Genomic DNA, 18,286 nt, shown 5'->3' on the forward strand with positions numbered 1-18,286 from the left:
TCTCCAAAGGGCACATTCTGCAAGTCTGCCTCCTGGTCACCAGCTCTTAGTACCTCTCTTCCAATGAATCTAGAGTCCTTAGCCACTCCCCCTCTCCATCACCCCATCTCTGCCTCGGTCTCTGGCATCGCTGCCTCGGTCTCTGGCATCGCTGCTTCTCTGGATAAGGTCACATATTCTGCTTGTGCTCTTCTCCCTTGATGGTCCTAGGGTCCTCTGGTCCTGGAGTGTAAGATTAACCACTCCCCTGTGTTGTTACAAAACTTCTACCTTTACAATTGTGACAGTCGCAATTAGTCATGGTAACAGTTACTCACTATTGAATCATAAGAATCTTATCCCCATCTCTTTTTACCAGACCCATCTAGATAAGATGAAAACTTATGGGAACTCCCACACACTCTTAAAGTAAACTTCATCATGAAACCTTGATGCCTTTATAGCCCTCCTCCCCCTAATTTAGGTAGCTGTTGTCTTAAGTTGCCCATCCCTATCTACCCTATGTACAGAGGGAATAGCATTGATACTTGATGTGAAGACGCCTTCCCTCTCTATTGGTATTTAGACTTACTACCTCCATGAGTATAGGTCAAGTTCATCAAATTGTAGCAATTTACCCTTGTTTCCTTTATCCAAAAAAAATTTTTTTTTATTTGTTTATTTTCCTCTAGTTGAGTTCTGATTATCAAGCCATTGGGACTTTGTCAAATGGGTACTGTCTGCAAGTTTGGGTGTTCTTGTGCATCTCCCCTCACTTCATATCATCTGGATGTCTCACTCTCAGCTCTAGCTCTCTGTGACTGTGTTCTTGTCCGTGGGCTCAGGTGTCCCCAGGTCTCACCACACTTTGAACCAACCAGCCCTTCCTCTTCTCTCTCATCTCCAGGTCAATAGGAGTCAATGGACTGTGGTTGAACTCAGTCATGAATTGCATAAATCTTGAGTTGCCATAGTTTAATGAGTTTTGATAAATACATACACCAATGTAACCTATGGCCCATAAAGATGTAAAACATTTCTCTAACCCTAGGACTTTTCCTTATGCCTGTTCTGATTTTTTTGTCATCATCAAACTAATTCTTGAGGATGTTTGAGAATTTAGTAAAAATGGAAACCTGGGTTATGTTAAAATAGATTTGCTTGGAATTGACCTTAGATTATTGGTACCTGATAGTGACATTTACAAAGTGTTTTTACCTAGATACCAAGCAGGTAATTGCAATAGTCCACATCGTTTAGTTTAATAAGGTAGAGCCAAAATAAAACTTTTAAATCCTCTTTGTTTTAGGATTAATTTCCCTTTATACTGTGATTCATTTCCCAATACCTATTTTTATTTTATTAATTGATTTATTCTAGGAAGTATTATTGTTTTACAGAAGTGTTTCTATGTTCATTGAGAAGTAGGATAATTAAAATCAGAAGTCTTTTGATCCAGTGTCTGTTCTTGAATATGTTATACTTAATCATTTTCTTTCTGTTCATAAACTAAACATTGTTCTTATTTACATAATGTAAATTTTAAATTTAGTAAACTATTAAGTAATATCATTTTATTATGTCATTGATAATAGTAGATATTAACATACCTTTAAATTTACTGTGAAGCTTTTAAGCACACAGGCAAAATTTCAAGGGATTCTGTTAAGTTTTTTATTTTACTGTCTCTAGGGTCATGTTAAAGTTGTTCAGTACTTGGTGAAGGAAGTCAATCAGTTCCCTTCTGATATTGAATGTATGAGATACATAGCAACAATTACAGATAAGGTAAGTTTAATATGCTATTTAATGGTAAATATTTTATTATATATATATATTTACCACAAAAATACTATTTAATCACATTTTTGTTTTATTCGTAAAATTACATGTCAATATATAAACTATTAGGGACCTATTCTTTTTGCCTTGTAAGAGGCCAATTACTTGATCTTTCTATGTCTCAGTTTCTCCATTTGCAAAATGGATGGATATAATACTTTTTATAAACTACATTATTTGTTTCCTATTGTGGACCACAGTTGCAGTCAGTGACAGCAGCAAAGGTTTATAACTAAATCATTTGCCAGATTTGATTTGTGCAGTATTATGTTAGGAGACTTTCTAAGAACACACATACACTTTTTAGGAAATCGTACCTTACACTGATGTGTAAGGTTGACATACAACGAGACTCCAATCACTTAATTTGACTTGGTGAAGTTCAATTGTTTGAACTTTAACTCCAGGACTTCGGTGTGCTCATCAGCCTATTTATTCTTTGGCCTATTTATGTCATATGTTCTTATATATATATCATTCCATTTTTCACTATAGGAACTGTTGAAAAAATGCCATCAATGTGTTGAGACAATTGTGAAGGCTAAAGACCAGCAGGCTGCAGAAGCAAATAAGAATGCAAGTATTCTTTTAAAAGAACTTGACTTAGAGAAGGTAAGTGGAAAAAAAAATAGTTTCCCTTTTAGAAATTGCTAAAGACCTGCTAAAATAGATTTGTCACCTGTATGGGGCCATTAATCTTTTAATAAAATCTGTTTTAAAGTAAATAGTTACTATATTATCAAACCATATCAACTTTGTTATTCTGACCTGTAATTCATAAAAAGTATTTTGAGGAAATGAGGTAAATGAGGAAGATCACATTTACCAAATGACACTACTGCCTAAGTGGTTTTAATATTTAGTTTGGGATGAATTTTGGTAAGACAATGAAAATTGCATAATTATTATAAGACCTATGCTTTAAATGATTTATCATATCTCTAATTGAAGAATGAAGTCTAGAATCCTAGGATTTGTAGTAAAATACAGAAATGTTGAACAAATAAAAAACAAAATCACTTTTCTAAGGCTCTGTCTTCTTACCTGAAAAATAATGAGTGTTGATTGTTCCAGAAGTTTTATTAAAAGAACAAATACCATGATCAAATAGAGCTTTCTGGAAATGCAAGACATAGCTTAATATGAAGACACTTTGTTGATGATTAATGGAAAAAAAAAAATGCATGATCATCTTAAGAGATGATAAAATTTTGACATTGATCGTTGGTTTAAAGCAATAACAACAAAACTTTGTAACTAATAAAGACAAGGTTGCTAATTTAATAAATATTTATCTAATATTACAATATATCATTAAAGTCAGAAAAAATACAACATACTATTACTACTGTTAATCAGCATCATTCTGGAGAGATCGTGAGCATTGCAGCAAAATTTTTAAAATATTAAAATATTGAAAATGGAAAAATGAGAGTATCATGAAGTTATGTCTCTTGCTATAGAAAAATTAAGACAATGGGAGAGAAACATAAAAAATAATAAGAATTTACTTAGGCAAATTGGATTTAAGATAGATAATGCAGAAATCATTACCTTTATCTTAGCAATAATCATAAAATGTAGTGGGAATATTCTTAACAACAGCAAAATTAAAAATCTAGAAATAAAAAACACATATGCATAATCTCCTATTCATTGGGTTGTGATTTTACATTCTTGACGGTGTTTTCTGAGGCACAAAAGTTTAAAATTGATGATGTCTGATGTCCAAATTAATCTAGTTTTCTGTGTGTATACGTGTATTTATGGAAAATTCCATGTGTTTAATTTTTTTATTCATTATTTAAAGTGATTGCATTATTAGGAAAATAATACACTTTCTTTATTCACAGTCGAGAGAAGAAAGCAGAAAACAGGCCCTTGCAGCTAAGAGAGAAAAAAGAAAAGAAAAGAGAAAAAAGAAAAAAGAGGAGCAGAAAAAGAAGCAAGAAGATGAGGAAAACAAACCTAAGGAGAACACAGAACTCCCAGAGGATGAAGATGAAGAAGAAAATGATGAAGATGGTAAGAAATGACCCATCTGAATTAGTGATTAAATTCTCATTGTCTATAAACTTTAGTTAACTTAATATTTGATGAAGGTTTAATCTGAATTGATTATTGAATTTTATAGTAAATACTTATAAATGTTTTACCTTGTAAACTGTATAAACATTAGGGAGAAAGCAGCATATAATTTGAAGAAGTTCGATTATAATTTAAGTCACTTAGTAAAATATTGTATATATCCTAAAAGCAAAACAGTAAGAAGTTTGCCAGTTTTTCTCTTATTATTATCCCCCCACACCTCCATGCCCTATTAGAAACTGGGGAGAGATTCAGTTCCTCAATAAACTTTTAGTTGAGATTCAGGGTCAGAGCTATATAGGGCTGAAATATTTGTACAGACTAGTGTTCATTGAACTCCTGGTGTGGCACTGTAGGATATGCACTAGACTATGAACCACAAGGTCAGAGGTTGAAACCCACAAGCTGTTCCTTGGAAACACTGTACAGAGTTACTATAAGTTGGAATCAACTTGACGGCACTCAACAACTGGGTTCATTACTTTCAAAGAGTTATTTATAATACAGTACACTAGTGTGTATATTAGGCAAATAATTTTTCTCTATTTGAGTTCTAATTCCAAAATAATTAGAACTTTAGTTATTGTATAATAGAATTGGAAGATATAATCCTAATTCTAATTCTTAAATCTATATTGTTGTTTTTCGTTGTTTAGTGAGTCTCATACTTCAGATTTAAGAAAATTAATGACTTGTGGATGTTCCATATCAAGTTAAACATCAGTATATAATGTCATATATTTGCTCTAACAGTATTAATGTTTTTTTGTGTACCCAAGAATACCAGTGAAAGGAAAATATAACCTAAAGGATGGAGTTATTATTAATTACTGGATATATTTTGTCACAGTTTGTTTTGAGATCTATGACTCTGAGTGTGATTTTTATCCTTTTTGGTAATTTTAGTGGAGCAAGAAGTTCCCATAGAACCTCCTAGTGCAACAACTACCACTACAATTGGAATTTCTGCGACATCTACAACATTCACAAATGTATTTGGGAAGAAAAGGGCCAACGTGGTGACAACGCCCAGTACCAATCGGAAAAATAAGAAGAACAAAACAAAAGAGACTCCTCCTACTGCACATTTAGTCTTACCAGAACAACATGTGCCTTTAACACAACAAAAGGCAGATAAAAATAAAATAAATGGAGAACCTAGAGGTGGTGGTGCAGGTGGAAATAGTGATTCAGATAACTTGGACAGCACAGATTGCAACAGTGAGAGTAGTAGTGGTGGTAAAAGTCAAGAGTTGAATTTCACTATGGATGTGAATTCCTCTAGTGATAAGAGATATCCCTCAGTGCTACTCCATTCCCAAGAAGAAAAGACAAATACTGCCACTTCCAAAACTCAAACACGGTAAGGTTTTTGGATTTGTTAACTCTAAAACCATTTTTCCTTTTTTCATGCCTACCATAAGAATTTGATAAATTCTCTAAATATAAGTTGTCTTAAACAATTTAAGTCTACCACATTATCTGTCTTTAATACTGCAAACTCTGAAAGTCATCAAAATCCTTCTTATTATATGCTAATCAGGAAAATCATTTATTAGACATAAGATTCATAGTCTGAAGTTGAAAATATTAGCATACCTTGATTTTATTATAGCTGTCATTTTTATCAATTATAGTCCAACCCTTATCTTCTGAATCCATTTTAATATTAAAATAGTTTCTGATTTCTTGATTATTTGATGTGTCAAGTCTTAATGCAAATAAATATTTTAGCATAACTTTTGTCAATGAAATTCTTGAGTTCCACATAGCTTTTTTTTTGAGTTCCTGTCCTAAAATACATCTTTTATTGGACTTAATATTTCTATCTCATTAGACTTGAAGGTGAAGTGAATCCTAATTCGCTATCAACAAGCTACAAGTCAGTTTCATTACCATTAAACTCTACAAACATAAAGCTGAACCTTACTAGCCCTAAAAGGGGACAAAAAAGAGAAGAAGGATGGAAAGAAGTTGTACGAAGGTGAGTAGAATCAGTCCCATCTTGTTAACTTTCATAAACTCTAAAGAGACTACTTGATGCAGTACAGGAGGTGCTCACTCATCTATGCCAAGAAATCTGGAGAACAGCTACCAGGCCAGCCAACTTGAAGAGATCCATATGCTTACCCATTCCAAAGAAAAGTGATGCAACAGATTGCAGCAATTATCAAACAGTATCGATATCACACACAAGCTTTTGCTGAAGATCATTAAAAAACTGTTGGAGTACATCAACAGTAAACTTTTAGAAATTCCAACTGGATTCAGAAGAGAACATGGAACGTGGGGTGGCATTGCTAACATCAGATGCATCTTTACTTAAAATCAGAGAATACAAGAAAGATGTTTACCTATGTTTTATTGACTGTGCAAGGGCATTTGACCATGTGGATCATAATAAATTATGGATAACATTGGAAAGATTCAGAATTAGAATACTGAATTTTGCTCATGGGGAATCTGTACATAGACAAAGAGGCAGTCATTCAAACAAAACAAGGGAATACTGCATGGTTTAAAATCAGAAAAGGTATGCATGAAGATTGTGTCCTTCCATCATATTTATTCAGTCTGTATGCTGAGAAAATAATCTGAGACCCTGAACTATCTGAAGCAGAACTAAGGCTTCAGTATTTCAGGAAGACTAATTAGCAACCTATGATATGCAGAAGGTACAACCTTGCTTGCTGAAAGCAAAGAGTATTTGAAGCACTTTTTGATGATGATCAAAGAGTACAGCCTTTAGTTTGGATTACACATAAAGAAACTAAACATCGTCTTTACAATTGGTCCAAGAAGCAACATGGAGAAATATGGAAATTGTCAAGGATTTAATTTTGCTTAGATCCATAGTCAATGCCCATGGAAGCAGCAGCCAATAAATCAAATGTATTGCATTCAGCAGATCTGCTTCCAAAGATCTCTTTAAATTGTTATAAAGCAAAGATTCACTTTGAAATCTAAGAGGTGTTTGACCAAAGCTGGACAATGAATAAGGAAAACCAAAGAATTGATGCTTTTGAATTATGGTGTTGGCAAAGAATATATGAAGGGACTTCAAAAAGTTCATGGAGAGGTAGGATGAAAAGGTAATGTAAATTTTCCATGAACCATTTGAAGCTCCCTCTTACTGTGTGGACTGCCATAAGAACAATCTTGTCTTGGAAAAGGTATAGCCAGAATGCTACTTAGAAGCAAGGATGGTGAGACTCGGTCTCATATATTTTGGACATGTTATTAGAAGAGATCAGTCATTGAAAATGAATGTCATGCTTAGTAAAGTCGAGAATCAGTGCAAAAAATAACGTTAACAAGTTGGATTGACACAGTGGCTGCAACAATAGGCTTAAACACAGGGAAGACGTTAGGATGGAATGGGAATGGCCCAGCACTGGGCAGTGTTTTTGTTCTATTGTACACAGGTTCACTATGACTCGACTGCATCTACCAACAACAAAAGTATTTACCTAGTCTGTGACTAATTTGAATGTGGTTATTGTTTTAAAATGCAGTGCCATATTAAATCCAGAATGTACTGAAGTAAAATTAGAGACAATATATAAATTGTGTATGCGTATTTTATATGGCATATATTTATTGAGACATCTTATAAAGACCACTTACTCTGCAAAGACATCTGAATTCATAAGCTCATGTGTAGTCTTCACTTTACAGGTCAAAGAAGTTGTCTGTTCCAGCCTCAGTAGTGTCCAGGATAATGGGAAGAGGAGGATGCAATATCACTGCTATACAAGATGTTACTGGTGCCCATATTGATGTGGATAAACAAAAAGACAAGAATGGTGAAAGAATGATCACAATAAGGTAATTATGAGAGATATATGTTGCTAGTTCTGTTATAAAATTAATTTTTATAGGAAACATACTTTCTTAAGTATGATACAATCAAGAATTTTATTTGATCATTAATATTAATTACCTGTTTTTTGATGGTTTTGGTCTTATTTTTGTTTGTTCCCCAGGGGTGGTACAGAATCAACAAGATATGCAGTTCAGCTTATCAATGCACTTATTCAAGATCCTGCTAAGGAATTGGAAGACTTAATTCCAAAAAATCACATCAGAACACCTGTCAGCACCAAATCTATTCATGCAAATTTCTCATCTGGAGTAGGCACCACAGCAGCCTCCAGTAAAAATACATTTCCTTTGGGTGCTCCAACTCTTGTAACTTCACAGGCAACAACATTATCTACGTTCCAATCCACTAATAAACTTAATAAGAACGTTCCAACAAATGTACGTTCTTCTTTCCCAGTTTCTTTACCGTTAGCTTACTCCCATCCTCATTTTGCCCTGCTGGCTGCTCAAACTATGCAACAGATTCGGCATCCTCGCTTACCCATGGCTCAGTTTGGAGGGACTTTTTCACCCTCTCCTAACACTTGGGGACCATTCCCAGTAAGACCTGTGAATCCTGGCAACTCAAATAGCTCTCCAAAACATAGTAATTCCGGCCGTCTACCTAACCAGAATGGGACTGTTTTATCCTCAGAATCTGCTGGACTAACTACTGCCAGTTGTCCTATCACTGTCTCTTCTGTAGTTGCTGCCAGTCAGCAACTGTGTGTGACTAGTACCCGGACTCCTTCATCAGTTAGAAAGCAGTTGTTTGCCTGTGTGCCTAAGATGAGTCCTCCAGCAACAGTGATTTCTTCTGTGACGAGCACTTGTAGTTCTCTGCCTTCTGTTTCTTCTGCACCTATCACTAGTGGGCAAGTTCCTACCACATTTCTGCCTGCAAGTACTTCTCAAGCACAGCTGTCTTCACAAAAGATGGAGTCTTTCTCTGCCATGCCAACCCCCAAAGAGAAGGTGTCTACACAGGACCAGCCAATGGCAAACCTGTGTACCCCATCTTCCACTGCAAATAGTTGCAGTAGCTCTGCCAGCAACACCCCAGGAGCTCCAGAAACTCACTCATCCAGTAGTCCTCCTCCTTCCTCCAGTAACACACAGGAGGAGGCACAGCCATCCATTGTGTCAGATTTAAGTCCTATGCCTTTTGCATCTAACTCAGAACCTGCTCCACTGACTTTGGCATCACCCAGATTGGTTGCTGCTGATAATCAGGACACCAATAATTTACCTCAGTTAGCTGTACCAGCACCTCGAGTTTCTCATCGAATGCAGCCCAGAGGTTCTTTTTACTCAGTGGTACCAAATGCAACTATTCACCAAGATCCCCAGTCTATTTTTGTTACCAATTCAGTTCCTTTAACACCACCTCAAGGCCCACCAGCTGCAGTGCAGCTTTCTTCAGCCATGAACATTATGAATGGTTCTCAGATGCACATCAACCCAGCAAATAAATCTTTGCCACCTACATTTGGCCCTGCCACACTTTTCAATCACTTCAGTAGTCTTTTTGATAGCAGTCAGGTGTCAGCTAATCAGGGTTGGGGAGATGGTCCACTGTCCTCAAGAGTTGCTGCAGATGCCTCTTTTACTGTTCAGTCAGCGTACCTGGGTAACTCTGTACTTGGACACTTGGAAAATGTGCATCCTGACAACTCCAAGGCACCTGGCTTCAGACCACCTTCCCAGAGAGTTTCTTCTAGTCCTATTGGTAAGTTATTTTAATTATTGCTGCAGCTCAGTTTGGGTCTCTAACAGCATAATCTGATCTTCCAAGATAATAATAAAATGTTTACTTTGCACCTAATAATTGATCTTAAAGAAGTGAGAGTATATCATAAATAACAGACTCTTTAATGAATGTTGTGTGTATACAAACGTAGCTGTGATTGAATTGCTCATATATAATGATCTACTTTATATTCTCTATATGATTTCTCTGTCCCCTCATAGTGATATTGTACATTTTCTTGGAATTGGTTTAAGATGATTGTAACAAAGAAAGGACTTGGGGAATGCTCTAAGGATTCCAAATTTGCAGTAATAGGACTTCTTTTTAATCATAGCGAATGTTTACATTTTTTCAAGTTTAAATTTCAGATGTGTTTAGGAACCAGTCCATAGTTTTACATTCTTTGTTTTCAGTCTTGGGTGCTCAGACTGAATAATAAAATGGTGTTGCTTAATAATACTATATATCAAGATAAGTTTAAAAACATTGCTGCAAAATCAAACAAAAATAACAAAATGTGAAGCTACTGTTTCCACACATATACTCCATCTAGATCTGTACACTCCTGAAGGCAACGTTTCCATCTCTAAGCACTGAACTGCTAACTGTAAGGTCAGGGGTTTAAACCCACCAGTCTTTCCTCGAAAACCCTATACAGGGTCACTTAACAACGACCCTTCCCCAAATAATTCTATGCTCTTCTATTTATACCTTGTCAAAATGGCAGCTTTGGTACCCTTCAGGGACTCAAATCATGTTCACTTTCAATGTTTTGTTGAGTTTGGGGAACAAAAAAGAAATATGAAGGTGTCATATCAAGGCTAAAAGGTAAATGGGGCAAGATTTCCCTGTGAAATTCTCATAGGACAGCCCTTGCTATCCTCAGTGAATGCAGATCCATTGTCGAGATAGAAAAACAATTCTTCACTGCAATTTTCCTGGCTTTTTCTCACCAATGTAGTTTTCAGTTTTCTTAAAACTTCTTCCTAGTAAGTTCCCATGTAAGAAAATCTAACAAGGTTACCCCTTTTAAGTCCCCCCAAACAAATATCATAATCTTCTGAGTTGACCTCTCTTCCTTGAATTTAACTAGCCCAGCAGATCCCCTATGAACCACTGCTTTGATTTTTTTTTTTAAGGTTCTTTAATGAAACTAAGACGCATGTATTACAAATAACTTGTCTATGTTCATCAACTGATCCCAGAGACACACATTTTATTAGAAATAAACCTGTGCTTGTATTAACTTGAACCCTAGTCTTAGGTGTTGTCAAGTCGGTTCCGACTGATAGCAACCCTGTGTAGTTTCTGAGGAGTAGCTAGTGGGTTTGAACTGCTGACCTTGTGGATCGCAGTCCAGTGTTGATTGTCGAGTGACACACTAGACGTCTGGAACCCTAGTAGCAATACATTTATACTTACCCTCCTATTATCTACCTTAAATGCATCTATTTGAAGAGGTCCAGTCCTTTGTGGGCTCTTATTTTTTTAAAAAATTTTTAAACACAGATTCAGCTGTTGTTTCCTTAAAATTAGAAACTAACTGCTAAGGCATTATGGGGAAAATATAGGTTTGAGGTCAGTGGTAATTTGGGAATATTTGAAAACCAGAATCTATTTTCTAGAGTTTTAAGAGCTGATTTTAGTTGGATCTGCAGTATTCTGAAAAATAAATTGTAAATTGTGGCTGACCTAGAATGGGGGAAAGAAGTACTGTCGCCACTTAGCATTTCTCTTCTAATTGGAAAATTGCCTTATAGCCCATGCTACTCTTTTGCTAATTATAACTGATCTGTGTTGTTTAAAACCTGTGAGAGTTTATGGATGTGGTATAGCCTTAGCTTTCATTTCAGATATGTTTCTATTTGCCTACTTTTTCAGGAAAACATAACTGTTGTAATTAATTATAAGCCCTCTATAGTCTAAAATATTCTTCAGGGCTTTTTTCCCTTCATTTCTATAATTAAGCATCTCTTTTGACCTTCATTTTGGGGAAACTAGTAGAGGTTTCAGCAGCCCCACAATAAAGGAAGAGCTCTTTGCCAATACTTGGGTCGTAATAGAAAACATCAATCTTTGACCTTCTTTCTAAGGCCCAGTATTTGGTCTCATTTCTTAATTGCTTATATGGTTTCTTTTGTCGATGTTCTTTTCTTAGGGGTGTAGTTTACTTTTCTAGTTTTCAGGTCAGAAGTAGCAATACTTAAGATGGAGAAGGTTATGGAGAAATTGGACCCTCATACAATGGTGTGGCACTGTGGATCAGCACTGGACTGTGAACCACAAGGTCGGCAGTTCAAACTCACCAGCTACTCCTCAGAAACCCTATACAGGGTCGCTATGAGTCAGAACCAACTCAATAGCACTTAACAACAACACAGTGCTGATGGGGATGTAAAATAGTAGAGCTGCTTTGGTAGTTCTTGAAAAAGTTAAACAGAGTTACCATTTAATCTATAAACTCTACTGCTAGATATATTTTGACGGCACTTAACAACAACAATGTATTTAGATCAGCGTTATTCATAATAGCCAGAAATTGGTTGAAACCATCCAAATGTCTATCAACTGATGAATGGGTAAACAAAATATGTTGTTGTTGTTGTTATGTGCTGTAGATTCGGTTCCGACTCATAGCAACCCTACACAGGGTTTCCAAGGCTGTAAATCTTTACAGGAGCAGAACGCCTCATCTTTCTCCTGCGGAACCGCTGGTAGTTTCGAACTGCTGACCTTGCAGCTCGCAGCCCAATTCGTAACCACTACGCTATCAGAACAAAATATGAAATATTTATATAATAGAATGGAGCCCTGCTTTGGTGCTGTTGGATAAGTACTGGACTACTAGCCAGAAGGTCAGCAGTTTAAACCCACCAGCCACTACTTGGAAACTCTATACAGGGTCATTGTGAGTCAGAACTGACTCAATGGCACTTAACAACAGCAACAGTTATAATAGAATATTAGTCAGCAATAAAAAGAAATGAAGTTATTAGTTTATGCTACAACCTAGATATGATTTATGCTACAACCTAGACTCCTTATATGGTGCTGTAGGATCAGCATTGAACTGCAGACCATAGGGTCAGCATTCAAACCCACCAGCTGCTCCACAGAAACCTTAAACAGGGTCAATATGAATTGGAACCGACTCAGTGGAACTAAACAACAACATAGATTGACCTTTTCCTAAGTAAAAAGAATCCAGTCACAAAGACCACATGTTGATTTAATTCATACAATATGCCCATAATAGGTAAATCAATATAGAATGAACATCTATTAGTGGTTACTTGTTGTTGTTGTTTTTAACTCATAACTGCCCTGTATAGTGGTTGCATAGAAGTAGGAATATAGGGTGGGGAGGAATAAGCAGTGACAACTAGTAAGTATGGGGTTTCTTTTAGGAGGGACCAAAATGGTCTAAAATCGATTGTAGTGATTGTCGCACAATTCTGTGAATATACTTAAAAACATGGAATTGTATATCTCAATACTGTTTTAAAACTCTTTGAAAATAAGCCTGCTTGAGAGAATTTCAACCAATTTTTAATGTTAATATTGGCTAATTCTTCCCAAATGGACAGTTAATAATCTTTTTCCAGACCCTTGTCCCCTTTCCCTTAACACACTCTCTAGAGAAAGCAATGGAATTTGAGAAGATTGGTAAGTTCATATCTACACAAACTAGATAGAAACTTGGATACCGTTTCTAATTGTTTAATTTTTTTTAATCAGGATGCTAAAATTAGCCCTAAGTTCAGTAGTTATGGTTTTTTTCTCCTTCTGATAGAGGACACATTGGTAGGCTTTGTTACTTATTTTCAAAGGAAATGGCTTACTTTCTACTTTGAAATTTTTCATAAAACTTAAAGCCTACGTTATTGATCTAGAAGCCACTTAGTCACTACATGCTTTGATTTCATGCCTCCATTCTTAAACATTTGGTTTATGTTTCCAAATCTAGTACTGTTTGGTAGTATTCTTCTGTATTGCACACACACACACAAATAGGCTTGTGCCATATGGGATCATATAAGTATATTCTTTTTGCTATGATCTATAAAAAGAAATCTCATGCTTTTTTTTTTTTTTTTTAAGTAACCCTGGCCTTTCTTTTTTAAAGCCTTCATTAATTAGATGTCTTGGCCCTGTTTTATTTCAGGGTTACCGTCCATTGATCCATCAGGAAGCTCCGCATCTTCTTCCTCTACTCCTCTGACAAGCTTTTCCAGCATACCAGGAACACGAGTTTTCCTACAAGGGCCAGCTCCTGTTGGGACACCTAGTTTCAACAGACAACATTTTTCTCCCCATCCTTGGACAAGCGCCTCAAATTCATGTAGGAATCCTGGAGGGACTCTTCCCAAAATGTCTTGAATAAGTTATTAAGTTTTTTTTGTTTCAGGGACCACTGTTTGAGTAAATTAAATGAATGGTATACGGAGGTTTGTCTTGCAATCATGTCAAAAGTTGTCAGTCATTTATAAGGTAGGAAATTTTAGAACCAGGGTCAAATTATTCTTCTAAGTCAGAAATATTTTCATTGAGACTTAGATTACAAAAAGAGATACTTCAAAAAAATTCTTTGGGGGCCATATTGGGAAATAACTTATTAAATCCAAATAGAAGTTGGATTTATGTAAATAGTTTGATATAATTTCTCATTGACCTATTTTAGGAAACTTATTGTCATTCAGATGTGAAAGTATTAATTTTTTCTGGCTTATTTCAGTATTAAGGACAGATAAAATGTCTGGCACTAGAAAAGATTTTATTTTTATTGAATATCAAGAGGTAGTCAGTGAGTGTTGGCCTTTTTGACAAGGAAAATCACCCAAATTACCTGAAAGTTGAATTCAGAAACATCCGTGAATTGGATCCTACAATGTTTTGCTAACATTTGACTATCTTCCTTATAAAGGAAAAAGGACTGTAGAAAAGAAAAAAAAACTAGCAAGTTCAGAGGGCTACCAGCTGATTAGCAGACAATATGCTACACTACCACATTTAAATTAATTTGAAATGTGATACAAAGGGCTTTAAAAAGTTCATAGAAAAATGGAATTAAAAGATGATAGAATTTTTCCACAAACTTTTTGAAGCTCCCTTATATATATTGGTTAAGATTAATGTCAGTATATGTTAGGCCTTCTTCCTTTTTAGCCTAGTTCAGTTCAATCTGGCCTTTTTTCTTTTCTTTTTTTAAGACTATACTTATAGACCAATGTGATTAAGAATAATGCTTATATAGAAAATATTTTTTTATTTGAATGATCTTATAAAATGAATTTTTTCTTTACAGAGCCTATGTTGTGGAATAGGTCTTTCCCATAAGGTTTCTCATATGCTTATTAGTCTTTATGTGTAATATAACAATAGAGAAATATTTTGCCACCAGGTGACTCTTCTATTCCATCTGTTTCTTCGGGATCATCTTCACCTCTTTCAGCCACTTCTGCTCCACCAACATTGGGCCAACCAAAAGGAGGCAGTGCCAGTCAGGATCGAAAGATACCTCCCCCCATTGGAACTGAGAGACTTGCCCGGATTCGGCAAGGAGGTTCGGTTGCACAAGCCCCTGTAGGGACCAGTTTTGTCGCACCTGTTGGTCACAGTGGAATCTGGTCATTTGGTGTCAATGCTGTGTCAGGTACTGTTATTTGCCTTCTATCTGGAAGAATATATCAAATAAATTGTAAAATTTTACAATTAAACCTTAGTTTTTTTAAAAGCATATAATATAAAACTTAGTTTCTAGACATTACACTCTATCAGGGAAGGTAATTCTTTGAAGAATTCATTCCAAGTCCAGAGCCTGGAATGTTAGTTGGTGTGATTATGGCATCCATAATAAATATAGTGTTAATCAGAAGTAAAATTCAAATCATGCTTCCTTTCCCTCTTAAGCTTTCTAATTTTGAATGGGCAAGTCATTTGAGTTCTTCCAGAGAACACATAAATCTTTTAAAGGACAGGTAGAATGGGGTATTCAGAACTAAAGTTTTCCAGGAACTTTTTTTTTTTTTTGAGGAGACTAGCGAGTATGCCATGAGATTTTCAGAAAAATGATTTCGATAAAATTCAGTATGAAACAAGAATCAAACTGTTAATGTTTTACTGTTTTATCCAAATAAGTATCAAACTCTGTTCTCAATTCTTCTTTCCAGAAGGCTTATCAGGTTGGTCACAGTCTGTGATAGGGAACCATCCAATGCATCAACAATTATCAGACCCAAGCACATTCTCCCAGCACCAACCATTGGAGAGAGATGGCTCTGGAATGGTAGCACCCTCTAATATATTTCATCAGCCTATGGCAAGCGGTTTTGTGGATTTTTCTAAAGTAAGTTGACAGATATCATTGTGACTATCTGACACTTTGCAAGCTACTTCAATCACATGTTAAGGAGTAGTTTGTATTAAAATGATTCTCCCATTTGATGTAACTAGTTTGCTTCCATGACTTTACCGTGTCTTTTGCCCAATTTTAAGAGTGGGTTGTATTGTTAACAGTAGTCTCTTCTTACAGCATCCTGAAGATGTACCCACTCCTCCCCAAATAACAGGAATTTAGGGTTTGCTGCTCTGTGTTCTCCTGTCACAGGTTTGAGGGAGGCCTAGCTGCCCCTCTAAAAAGTTGGCCATGAGCTCTCTGAGGTGCTCAATGCTGAGACCTTTCTTGCTCCCACAGAGTTAGATTATGATTGCTAGAAATCATGGGAGGTTCAGTTTACTTCTTAGCTCAAGTTTAATGAAACTAAAATGTAGAAAGTGAAGAGTAATTATTTGTGTTTATCAAATATGGGACATTTCCCAGTGATTTGATGCTAGATTTTTTTTGTTTTTCTCTTCTCATTGAAAAGCTTTGCTAATGTAAATGACTAGTGTTTTGGTTTCTCAGTACTATATTGTGCTGTACTTATATGATCCTGGCATTCTTTGAATGAAGTGCTAAATTGAAGGGAAATGTGAAAGATCTAAACTGGTATGAAATCTTCACTTATAACCCTTTTTAGGGTCTTCCGATTTCCATGTATGGAGGAACCATAATACCCTCTCATCCTCAACTTGCTGATGTTCCAGGAGGCCCTCTGTTTAATGGACTTCACAACCCAGATCCTGCCTGGAACCCTATGATAAAAGTTATCCAAAATTCAACCGAATGCACTGATGCCCAGCAGGTAAAATAGGCTTATTGTGCCCTTCCTTGATCTTTATTATTTTCCAGATTTGTCAGGTCATTCCTTTAATTCTGTGGGTAGTACAAGTTCTGGATATCAGAAGTGACATCTGACCACCTTGATCTAAATTTTTTTAATATCAAGATGACGATTCTAAACGTTTAATTTCGTGTATGTTTATTCTTCCTAGGCAATAACAGTGAATTGCCATTGCATTTATATATTTATTTTATAAATGTCTAAAGATTCCTAATTAGAAATTCCAATTTTTCCTCCCCCTTTTCAGATTTGGCCTGGCACGTGGGCACCTCATATTGGAAACATGCATCTCAAATATGTCAACTAAGTTAGAAGGTCTTTACTCTTTAGCCTTGTTTGAGAAACCTATGACCTTGGAAGAACCCTGGGGATTTTTTTTTTTTTTTTTTTTTAATGTGCCTAACTAAGACATTTTCTCTGAGGCTTTAGCAATGGAAACTTGATTGCCCATTGTATAAAAACAAATTTATTTCCTATCCACATGATTATGTTCTTTGGTTAGTTTAGCCATTTTGAACTTAAGATCAGATGAACTTAGTGCTTTGGCTAAACATACTGAATGCTACTTATTTGCAGAAGAGAATTAGATGATTACATGTTTCAACCTTTTAGGACAGTAAATACATGTATAATTGTTTACATACTTAAAAGGAAAAAAAATGAGTAAATTTCTTGTCATATAGTGGCTCTACTTAATGTAGACTGTATTAATGTGAAATATTTACCAGAATATTCAATAAAAAGATGGAACGGTGTTTAGAAGTGGGGTGTGATCCTTTCAGTGGTCATGTAGGTGTCGCCCAATTCACAGTCATATTGCTATAGGTTTGATAATACTCTATCTGTAACAGACTTCTCACAAATTCCTTCTTAGACTTTCTTGAAAAAGTACTTTTAAGACTAGTGATCTACTTGTGTGGTAAACATTATTTCCTTGTTGTCTTCATTATCTTACATGTGAGGAAGTTTCAAACCTCTGAAGTATGTGTCTTATCTGACTTAAGCCGATAGGCCACTGATAGATTTAGCTCTTTATAGATCATGAGTAAGTCCATAAGAAAAATAGGATTTTAAGTCAAATGATAAAGAATAAATATTATTAAGTGAATTCCAGTTATCCTGACTCATATGACCATGTATAGGGTTTCTGGCAAGCAGCTGGTGGGTTTGAACCACCAACCTTGTGGTGTTAGCAGTCCAGTGCTCATCCTATAGTGCCACACCAGTTCTCTAAACTTAGGGACTCCCAAATCATCAATTTAAAGTTCCTTTTGTGCTTCTTTATTTAAAAAATTTATTCAATTATGAGTTTTACTTGAGTTGGGGCATAGAAAGGGGTAAATCTTGTAATTCTGTTGTATCATTAGATCAACTGAATAATGTTTATAAATTTGTGATTAATTCTGAGTTTAGCTCCATAGCCCCAAGTATGAAGAACATATATACTGAACAAGCTGAACACAGGACCATTGGGGATGGGTTGCTTTGGCCAAACAATAATCTATGCCAAGAATCTGATGCAATAGAGAAGGAAATACTG

General features: G+C 35.6%; 1 protein-coding gene across 1 annotated transcript in view; it reads left to right on the forward strand.

Annotated features, from left to right (window-relative positions):
- The window catches only part of ANKHD1 (ankyrin repeat and KH domain containing 1), a 155,643-nt gene extending 138,135 nt beyond the window's left edge, over positions 1-17,508 (forward strand). The window contains exons 23-34 of the mRNA XM_006866150.1: positions 1,672-1,767; positions 2,317-2,433; positions 3,675-3,846; positions 4,816-5,272; positions 5,747-5,893; positions 7,588-7,737; positions 7,896-9,502; positions 13,689-13,865; positions 14,976-15,176; positions 15,694-15,869; positions 16,543-16,707; positions 16,994-17,508. Coding sequence (XP_006866212.1) covers positions 1,672-1,767; positions 2,317-2,433; positions 3,675-3,846; positions 4,816-5,272; positions 5,747-5,893; positions 7,588-7,737; positions 7,896-9,502; positions 13,689-13,865; positions 14,976-15,176; positions 15,694-15,869; positions 16,543-16,707; positions 16,994-17,053 — 3,525 coding nt within the window. The 3' untranslated portion in view covers positions 17,054-17,508. The remainder of the gene's footprint in view (positions 1-1,671; positions 1,768-2,316; positions 2,434-3,674; positions 3,847-4,815; positions 5,273-5,746; positions 5,894-7,587; positions 7,738-7,895; positions 9,503-13,688; positions 13,866-14,975; positions 15,177-15,693; positions 15,870-16,542; positions 16,708-16,993) is intronic.
- Positions 17,509-18,286: the final 778 nt, after the last annotated feature.

This window comes from Chrysochloris asiatica, unplaced genomic scaffold, assembly GCF_000296735.1.
Source record: "Chrysochloris asiatica unplaced genomic scaffold, ChrAsi1.0 scaffold00087, whole genome shotgun sequence".
Classification (NCBI taxonomy): domain Eukaryota; kingdom Metazoa; phylum Chordata; class Mammalia; order Afrosoricida; family Chrysochloridae; genus Chrysochloris; species Chrysochloris asiatica.